Below are 10314 nucleotides of genomic sequence, written 5' to 3' on the forward strand. Positions count from 1 at the left end.
AAAGAGAGTGGGTATGAAGGTGTCCATGCAGAGTCGACACCCAAAAATAAACAACACTTAACATGGAGGAAAAAGAAGCACTCTTCTCCAAACAACAGACACACTAAAACACAGTGTTTGTTTTACTGGAAGGAATCCAGCTTAGTTAGTTCTTAATAAATTGTTTTTATTTCATAGAATCATAGGATGGTTTGGGTTGGAAGGGACCTTAAAAATCATCTAGTTCCAACCCCCCTGCCATCAGCAGGGACACCTTCCACTAGACCAGGTTGCTAGTGGAAGGTGTCCCTATTTATTTTAAAAATTAATATTAAAAGTTTCCAATTTGATGACTTGAGCATTTTTTTATACATTGTGCCAAAGTTATGCAGTGCAGGGCATTGGGGTAGCAATAGCTTTGAAGAGAGAAGGATGTGCAGAAGACCCTGAACTACAGCAAACTTCACTTAATCTACCTTTCAAAGGAATAGAAAGGAAGTTACAGAAACCTGTTTAAAAACAAACAAACAAACAAACATGGTCTAGTTCACTATTTAATAAGACAGAGCAAACTCCAAAGCAGAAAAGGCTGCAGTAACTTAACATCCAGACCAGAAAACTTGATGACCAATTGATTTTTACACTGTACTGCAGGCAGTTCAAAGCCAGTCTTCAACAGGCTGAGAAGTGAGGATGAAATTTTCTGTTGCATTATTATGAAAGACAGTCTTTGGTAAGACAAAAAGAACCCAGAACTGTCTCTATTCAAAAATAGTTTGCTGGATTTTCATCAGGTGACAGATAAAATCTTAAGTTTATCGGAGACCAATTAATACAGCAAAATAAACCAGGTATGTCATCATCAGACCCTGTAATCTAGACTCAATCACACTTACATTTTTCCGATTCCTGCAGAGATCTGATTGCTTCCCCACATTTATCACTTGCCAGTAAAGTCTGACCGTGGTAGCAGTATGCCTAATGGGAGAGAACAGAAGGATTACCAATGTCACTGGGCACTTCCTGCACCAGTTCACTTCTGCTCTTCCTTACATCACGTTGTATCTCTGTGAAGCTGCCATTCCCTGCAGGTGGCTGACAATTTGGGAACACAAGTGACATTCACTGAACAATGCAGTTCAACACAAACGCTGTGAGGCAGGTATGAAGCAAGCTGCCTCAAGTTTAGCCAAGAGGAACTTTGAGCTTCATGAAGGCTGTTTTACCAAAAGCATCAGTATATAATCTAGTTCAAATCTCTCTCTCACTGCATCAATATGCAGCATGAAGCCTCATCGCAGAATGAGGATTAACCCAAGTCAAGTTTATGAAGCAAAGACTCTAAAAAGAACTACCCGAACACTCAAAAACTGGAATCTGCCACAATCACTGAATCCAGAAGAGATGATGAGGTGTTCAGCTGCTTGAGATATTTTGCCACAGTCCCAATAACTCTTCCACCCCAAAAAGTCCCATTCCTTCAGACCTATGTTTGAAGATGTACTGTATTTCAGTGGGAACCGAATGGCCTCTTTTCTACTATCAGGAGTTGCTGAGTTTAAATATTAAATACCATAGGTAAAGGAACAATCCTATGAACTAATGCCTACCTTGCATACCTTCCTTTAATGTCTGTTCTCACAGTATAGCAAGTGTTACCTAAATCTACCCTAGCCCATGTTACACAAATTTAAAAAAAGAAAAAGTACCAGAGCTCTGACCCTCTCCCACCTCTCAAATTTGCCAATCAGGCAAGCAGCTTTTAGCTACTGGTTTAAAGTCAGGGAAGACAATTGTGTTAACTGCTTACTTTGGACCTTTTTTACAGTATGAAAGAGCCAGATTAGAGGCTGTGGCAGGATACAAGAAATAAACAGCAAACTGAGCAGCTGATGATCCCAAGGGTGCCACTGCACTTGCCAAGAGTGCACAAGGGGCAGCACTTGGAATGGCACCTAAGGTTACTTCATGCAGTTTCATTCAGGGCCTACAAAAAGATGATCAGCTCTGAATTATGCCTAGAAGTAGACAGTGATGTAGATAATGGAAGACAAGTATTATGCTCAACCTGAATTGTTTCACCTAACGATACGTGATCTCAACAAATTCCACGCTGCAGTAATTTCACTTGGCTCAACGAAAACACTTGAAATGCCACTGACACTGCACAGTCTCTCTTCACAGCACGTAAAGAAAGTCAAGGCAATACTTAGCCCCCATTCAGCCCTTAGACAACATTAAAAATGGTGACTGCTGTCAACCAAAGTACTTACATAGGCCATATAGAAACAGCTCTTCAAGTTTAAGTACTTCCTCCATTTACCTGCATAGGTTGGATCCAAACTGGATAATGTTTGATCTGTCAACACATATGTAAAGTTATCTTTTAAGACATTTCCAAAAAGAAAAATTACACATACACTTCAAGACCAGAATTCTTAAATTTAGCAATAGATCTTAACTATAAAGTAACCAGAAACAAGTGACATAAATTACTCCTGCAAAGGCACAGAGACACTGTGAGAAAAATAAAAAATATGCAGTTTATTGTGCTATCAGGCAGGTGTCCCTAGAATCCCTGAAACTCCTGTTCACTAAGTTTGGAAAGCTAATTCACCTAAGTATTTTTAAGCAGCATTTCAAAGCTTGTTCCTAGTTTAGTTTCAAGTAGCAACCTACAAAAGCCAGCATATGTTACAATATTGCATCTCTTATATGGACTCCCATATTTTTGCACTTTTCCCACGTGCATCAGCAAGCCCACAGAATGGCAGGGGGGTTGGACTAGACGATCTCCAGAGGTCCCTTCCAACCCCTACCATTCTGTCATTCTGTGAGCTGGAAGGATGTACATAATTAACCTGCTATACAATTTATGGTCTGCATCCTAATCTGCTGCCCAAAGGCAGCTGAAACACACTCCATCTACATCAAGGCATTTTTTTTCTGCTATTACATATTCTCAAGACATTACTGTCTTCTGTCTCCCCTCACTAACATTTCCTACCATTAGCTACAGAACAAGGTTCCCACAAAAACAAAAGGCCTCATCAAAATATATCTGTTACACTGACAACTGAAGCCTTAAATCTGCTAAATAGACACTAAATATACAAAGCATATCCACCGAGAAACACTGTTAATATCGCAACTGATGGGTGGGTGAAGTATGTCTGCTGGCAAGAATGCATAAACCAGGTCACTAAGGATACAAAACAAGACACTTACCAGCTTTTTGGTAGAAGTTAGCTGTTTCATAAGCAAGAGCAGCTATTAGTCCTGGATTGTGTTTCAGCTCAATAGCCCGAGCAATTGTCACTGAAAAAAAATTCCACACCACAGTATTAAAGTTTAATTGAAAATGTCACATCAAATCAGCAGAGGCATTCAGCATTTTAAAACCCCTGCATGAGCAGAAAACAAGTATTGTGCAGTCAAGCAAACTGCAGAATAAAGACAGATTGTTTCTTGGATAGAATTATTCCAAATTAATAGAAAAGCTGAAGGAAGGTTTGTTTGAAGACCAGCTAGTAAAAGCTGCAAATAGTTTAAAGTAAAGGAATTTGGAATTTATGTTAGGCAAGCATGGTGGTGAAGAGACTGCATGAAAGGAAAAAAGAAGAGGGGAGGAATGTCACACACAAGTTCTTCTGAAGTGGTTACATTTGTAATATCAAACTGATTTTTGGCATTTTCCTCCTATAATTGTAACTTAGGTTTCTTTAAAACAACCCAACTCCACTAAGCCACAGTACTTCAGGAGAAGAAAAAAAAAATGTCATTGCTGTCAAGCAGACTTCCCAAGACATCTAAGTAACCCCCAAAGACTGTTATCTCCCATCCCCAACAAACATGTGAATTTGAAGATACCTTCTTGAGCTTCAGCTTGGCACTGTATGATGTAAGAGTCTATAAGTCGAGCTTCTAAATCTCTTCCTTTTTCTACAGGTGTAATCAGTTTTGGAATGTGACTTTCCTAAGTACAAAGCAAGTCTCAAAGTTAGTTTAGGCTTAATACCACTGCTGCCAATGCACAGCAAGTCCTTTATTCCTAAACAGATGGGACACTGAGTGAAGGTCCCAAGACATCTGCCTGCTCTGTTGCATGTGCTACTGAGCAGACAGACAGTTTACTCTCCCATTGCCATTGGGAAAGAGTAGCAGGGATTGAGTGGCAGCACAACATATTAATACCCTTCTTCTTCCTGTATCATTTGGATAGTCTGAGGTATTTGTTTATTCTGCCACCTTGTCAGAAAAGCAAAGGTTTTTCTGAGACAAAAAGTCAAGTACTTGGAGATAACTTAAAGAGCAGACAGCAAAGACAGTTTTTCTACCTTCAAGTGCTTAAAAATCCCAGCTGCTATCTTCAGGCTTCTGTGAACATCTTTTGCTTCATCTTCTGTTATACTAAGAATATAGAACAAATCAATGAAATCTTAGTTAGAAGAGACCTCTAGGTGCCATTTAGTCCCACCACCTCCTGCTTTGGAGCAGGACTATTGACAACAGTAGATCAGGTCAGTTATGGCTTTGTCTAGAGGAATCTTGAATCCTTCAAGAATGGAGAGTCCTCTAACTCTCTAAGTAACCTGTCCCACTGCTGTGCTGTCCTCATGTAAAGAACTTCCTTACAGTGTCCAACCATTAAATAATCAAACAGAACTCACTTGAAAAAAGAAATGTAAGACCTTGTGATGACTTTCAAGTAAAAGGCAACCTCAGTGTTAAAAGCCAAAGCTTTAGAAATCTCCAGGGCTAAAAGTCAGCAGAGGTGTGATTTTGAGAGCCTCAATTTTGTACCGGGACATTTCGAGCAGGACTGATGAAGGGTTTATTCACAATTGACACTTACTCTATACCACAGTCACATGGTACTAGTACAGTTTGTTCAGGGATGCAAGAAGGGACTGAAGTGCACTTGGACATTACAGTACGTGAATGAAGGCCAACTACCTCCTCGAACTCCTTCTGCCTCAGCTGGACATGCACTGCAGCAGTCAAAACCCAGAACCTCCGAATTTTTTTGGTGGAATACTGCTGCAATGGAATTACTAAGAAAAGAAAAACACTTACTCTTCTTTTCCAGCAAGTCTTGATGCATATTTTGTGTACCACAGAGCGACATTAAATCCCATGGAAACCAGTTCAAACACTGCATCCTGCTGGGCACTAAAGACAGACAGACAAAAACCCCCCAAACAATTTAATGCTTTCCATTTTGTTCTGACAAGCTCTCTCTGCTGATAATTCACATAGCATAAATTGACATTTCTCTCCATAAAATATTTTTCATTTAAGAAGTCAATTATTTCCAGTTCAGAACCTCCTATTTGCTGAACTGTCTAAAAGAGACTTCAGTTTTTACTTATTCCCTTTAAGAGCTCATAATTATAATTTCCCACATTCAGATGCCTACCCTTCCCATTTGGGAACTTTTATTTTAAAACAGTAACTCGAGATTTGTTTAGCTTTGGGTGTGGCTGACATTTTTCCTTTTTTTTTTTTTTTTTTTTTAATTGCACATTTTGTGGAAAGCCTTGCTCTGGAATGTCTACTTTAAAGTTGTAGCTGCTAAGTTATTAAGTCGGAGTCTATTACATCTCCCTCAAATGAATGTTGTTGCAAGTATTTATGTAACTGCAGTCAGCCAGTATGGGCAAACAGCAGGAAATTTCAGAAGGTAAAAAACATGGTCTTTGAGAAGAGCCAACTTGCAATCACAAGCTCAGTATAGCTTAGGAAATAGTAAACTCTAAAAAGAAAGGTGTGGGAGTGGGAAGGATAATGCTGGCACAAGTACAAGTGTGTATGACCAAGAGAAAATTAGAAGAGAGTCCTAATCAACAGATTGTCTTCCAAGGGGAATAAAAGCTCTGAGGAAGTCAAGCATTTCTTCTAGATAAAGCTTGACAAATTTCTAAGTGTGGTTATACAACACAATTCCGTACAATAGCAAGAGACAACTGAATAATCCAGAAGGTTACAGATCTGTATTCCTACTTAAAACAGAAGCTTTGTTTGTTTGTATCGGGAGTACGTGTACTAGGAGCTTCAGAGCACAAGAACAAAATCAGATCTTCAGTAAACACTTGTGCATCAAAAAAGTCAGAAGATACTAATCAGGCAATAGTGCCGAATGAAAAAGTTTTAAATCTATAAATCTATATAATAATATAAATATATATGCAGTAATCTATATTATCATATTCGATTCACCAATACTCTAAAAGTTCTTCCTACTGCTCCAGCCAACTGTAGATATAGTTTGTAGATCAGCTAAGACACAATGGATCCTTCCACCACTATCATGCATTATCATGCCTTTACATAAAGGCAACACATGCTTCAGAACACCTAATACAGTCTGGCAATTATCAAAACCACAAAGCAACAAGTTTTTGGAAACTACTTTGTGTTCAACATTTTGCTACACTTCTAAGTTCTCCTTCACACCCGTGCTGGCACACATGCATATACATAACAGACAAGAAGAAAACAGCTGCATACCCTGGAATCATAAAAGCATATGTACCTGGGAACTTGTCCTTGTAATGTGTCTGTCCACTTGAAATTCTGAATATATCTCAACTTGCTTTCTTGAGAAGAGTCATCCAGTGAAAGGATAAAACCTACAGAATAAAAAAAAAAATGTACTGACAGGCAATCTCAAAGTAAGAAACAGAAACAAGTAATGAAGGAAGGGCTCAATGAGAATAAGGATATAGATAAAGGAATGTTTCTTGCTGTACCACTCAAAAACCTGAGCCTTTTATTCCTCAAAATCTTGAGAACAAGATGTATGAAACCCCAGAGCAGCTACTACAAGAAACTCCTTGCCTAGCAGGATACCAGCTCAACCCTGTGAGTCTTGATCGCTCAAGGAAAACCTTGCAGATGTCTGCACGTCCCATATGCTGACAAGTTGGGAGTTGGCCTGACCCAGGTACAGGATGGCTGAGGCTGCTTGAGATGAATGAGTGACTGTCCCTGCCACCGTAGTGGTGATTGGGAAATGCCAGGAAAAGCTGTCTGGTCAATAGGGAGGGGGAAAAGGGCTTGGAAGCATGGACTCACCTAGTCATCATCACTTTTGTCTTCAGGGCTACAGGAAATTGGCTCTTCATGTCCAGCAGCCCAGAAAGCAGCAGCCAGTGGGAGCAGGCTCAAGGAATTTTTCAAGGAGGAGTAAGACAGGCCCTGGTCTGCTCAGGTCTTACAGACTTCACAAACTCAAAAGCTGCAACAGCAGCTACCGGGGCTATAGCTCTAGGTGCTCTCACATGTTTATAACGACAGAAAATACTTGTTCCTTTTACATGTAGAAGATTTTAGTGATCAAGCATGATGCTTTCCTGAAGAAACTCTCCAAATCTTGTCTGCAACGTGGACTGTTCTCTTACCTTTATCTAGAATGTGGTATTAGCTTACACCCTCCCAGGGACTAAGGGAACTAAACCAACCTGAGCTGCTTCACTTCACACAGACTGAAAGATCACGGTTGCCATCAATCAGCTGACTTCTGAAAACTCAGTTCTAAGAAACTTGTCTGAGCACCTGACTGCTAAAAGAGAGTTATCAAAACATTGGCAGGAGGAAGCTTTCATGGGAATGTGTCATCAGAGGTGACCATCTACTGAAAATGTAAATACTATACTAATGAGCACTTATATATACACCTAAGACAAGCAGCAGCAGAAGTGTCAATTTGCAATAAGCCTGTTATCAAGCATTAGACAAACCAGAAGTTTACACCAAAGAGCAACTCCCATCAACTAAGCGATAGACTCAATTTATATTTAAGGAGCAATTCACCACAATCTAAGAGACAAATAAACATTTTCTCCTGCAGCAGGAAGCAGAATGAGGTTAAAAGCAAGAGGGCAGGACTGCCAACACTTAGTACTGCCAGGGTCACAAAGGACACTGAAACTTGTAGAAGGGGCCTGCTGAGTACCCATGTCTGGTACCAAGCACAGAACACATGAAGATACTACTCTCCTTCCTGAGAAGTGCAAAGCTTCTTTGCAGATGATTAGCACAATACACGTTCTGAGAAGTGTCATTAAAACCCAAATTATATACCTCTTGATGCACCAGCAGTACTGCTAATAAATGTTCCTACCTTGCAAAAGTGAGAAGTACAAGTCAGTTGCATTCTTCATCATTTCTGGATTACAACTCAAGTCTGTAAACAGCTCCAGCAGCCGTGTTCGAGACAACCTCAAATCACTGTATGGAGAGGGGGAAAAAAGAAACCTAAGAAATTCTGCACAAAAATGTACTATTAGGCAAGTACCCACCCACGTGTACCACCACCCTTTTGACTAAAAAAGTGAAACTAAGCATTCAACTTAGCTACCTGAAGAAAAGGAAAAGTACTTTATGAGAAAGATGCCAATAAATACAGAAAAACTTTCCTTTCTTCTCTGGATACATTCAACTGACTCTTCAGCTTAAAGTACCATCCATTTTGGACAGACAGCAATGGACAACTCATTATCAATCTATTGTATTGTTCTAACACAAACTAAAACAACTATGCTTTATCTACCAAGAGGTTGGGTGCAGGGGAAGGGAAGTAACAAGCAGGAACATTCTTCAACATTAGAATGCGATGAGCATATGAAGAGGTAAGAACAGATCTGCAAAATAAGCTGAGATCTCTTTTCATTATATTCCTATGTACAAAAGAATATTCATGCTGTATTCACTTATGGAAATTACTTTCATTAATCTTTTGCAGAAGAGTGCACAGTCATCAGAAAGACAATGAGATGCTTGGTCTTTTGCCTCTGCATTACTATAAAAGGCCTTGCTATTCACTCAGAAACTTAAAAACTGGATAATTCATTCTTTGTAACTAAATGTCCAGTGTTATCAGTGTCTAACTGTCTCCTAGCCTACACATTTATAATCGTCTTCAGAACAAAAACTGAAGAGTTTTATTTTTAAGGATATCCTCCAAAATGTGAGAGACAGAGTGAATGTAATCACAAGTACACTTACTTGCAAACCTTTGTTGCAGCTGGAGTGGTAGCTACTCCATAAAAATTGAATGAAACAGGAGCTGTAGCCTTCAAAGGGTTGCGATGAAACCAGTGGGTCATTTTCTTTTTGTAGTGTTGTTTACACCAAATCTAAGGTGTGCAAATAAATGAATAGCTGTAGGAACAGGTGAGGTACCATATTTGTTATGCTCACAAAAATATATTAGGAAATAAATTAATTTGTAAAGTTGTGCATGTAATTACAGAGAATAAGTTATTTTTTCCCCACTTGAAACACAAAGTTTTCACAGCGTTTTCTTCATCGCCCATGTGCTTACTTTGAGAATTTCACTGTTGAAACACAAGCCTTCTGAGGTAACTATTTTAAGTTGGGCAAAAAGCTAGAACGTTTTTATTCTGCATTACTGTATTTCTTAGTAGAAAAAACACAACTGTTACCTCTCCAGCAGAAGGCTGAGTGTCTCCCATGTCATTTACAGCTCTATCTCAATTCATTGAGGCCATTATATATTATCAGCTTGATCTATTAGTAGCTTTTATTGAGGCACCACTGATAGAGATGAAACTGCAATTACACAGTAACCCTTGCTGAAAACATGGATATAGTTACATAAAATACATCAGACCTGGAAATTTGGTGGAGTACAGCTAAATGAGATCATCATATAGTACAGCTAAAAGAGACCATCTTCATTCTTCTACCTCAACTTCAGGGAACATATATAAGCTGCCCAGGGAGGTTGTGGAGTCTCCTTCTCTGGAGATATTCAAGACCCGCCTGGACACCTTCCTGTGTGATCTCATTTAGGTTCCTGCTTTGAAAGGGGGATTGGACTAGATGATCTTTTGAGGTCCCTTCCAACCCCTGATATTCTGTGATTCTGTGTGATAAGCATTCCAAGGAAATGTTTTTACAAGCTTTCAGCAGCGGTGCATGTAGGAGGAGGGCACAAGTTGAAACAAGGGAGGTCTGCACTGGGTAAAAGGAGAAACTTCTTCACCGTAAGGACAGTCAAACTGAGGAACAAGCTGCCCGAACAGCTTGTGTGGTCTCCATCCTCAAAGGCTTTCCAGATGCCACCGGGTAAAGCCCTGAGGCACCTGCTCTGCCCTCGGAGCTGGCCCTGCTCTCAGCAGGACCCGGGACCAGAGACCTCCCCAGGCCTTTCCCAGCTTCAACACCTCATGGCCCCTTCTTGAATCTTCAAGTTCTTCCTGATGAAACACTCCCCCGAAAGACGGAGACCTGCCACCGCCCAGGTCCTGCTGACCGAGCAGGGGGTGGCTTGTCCGTCCCGTCAGCACCGACCACGCCACCGTCACC

General features: G+C 40.1%; 1 protein-coding gene across 2 annotated transcripts in view; it reads right to left on the reverse strand.

The window, feature by feature from the left end:
- The window catches only part of BROX (BRO1 domain and CAAX motif containing), a 12306-nt gene extending 3193 nt beyond the window's left edge, over positions 1 to 9113 (reverse strand). Inside the window, exons 1-9 of one of the 2 annotated variants that reach the window (XM_029083726.1) lie at positions 8989 to 9113; positions 8105 to 8211; positions 6515 to 6611; positions 5056 to 5151; positions 4317 to 4389; positions 3850 to 3955; positions 3208 to 3297; positions 2253 to 2338; positions 876 to 957 (exon numbers count right to left, since the gene is read on the reverse strand). In XM_029083726.1, coding sequence (XP_028939559.1) covers positions 876 to 957; positions 2253 to 2338; positions 3208 to 3297; positions 3850 to 3955; positions 4317 to 4389; positions 5056 to 5151; positions 6515 to 6611; positions 8105 to 8211; positions 8989 to 9089 — 838 coding nt within the window. In that variant the 5' untranslated portion in view covers positions 9090 to 9113. The remainder of the gene's footprint in view (positions 1 to 875; positions 958 to 2252; positions 2339 to 3207; positions 3298 to 3849; positions 3956 to 4316; positions 4390 to 5055; positions 5152 to 6514; positions 6612 to 8104; positions 8212 to 8988) is intronic. The other variant, XM_010162878.1, reaches the window with a different exon arrangement.
- Between the last annotated feature and the right edge of the window lie 1201 nt (positions 9114 to 10314).

The sequence above is a fragment of the Antrostomus carolinensis genome, unplaced genomic scaffold (assembly GCF_000700745.2).
Source record: "Antrostomus carolinensis isolate BGI_N321 unplaced genomic scaffold, ASM70074v2 scaffold46002, whole genome shotgun sequence".
Lineage (NCBI taxonomy): Eukaryota > Metazoa > Chordata > Aves > Caprimulgiformes > Caprimulgidae > Antrostomus > Antrostomus carolinensis.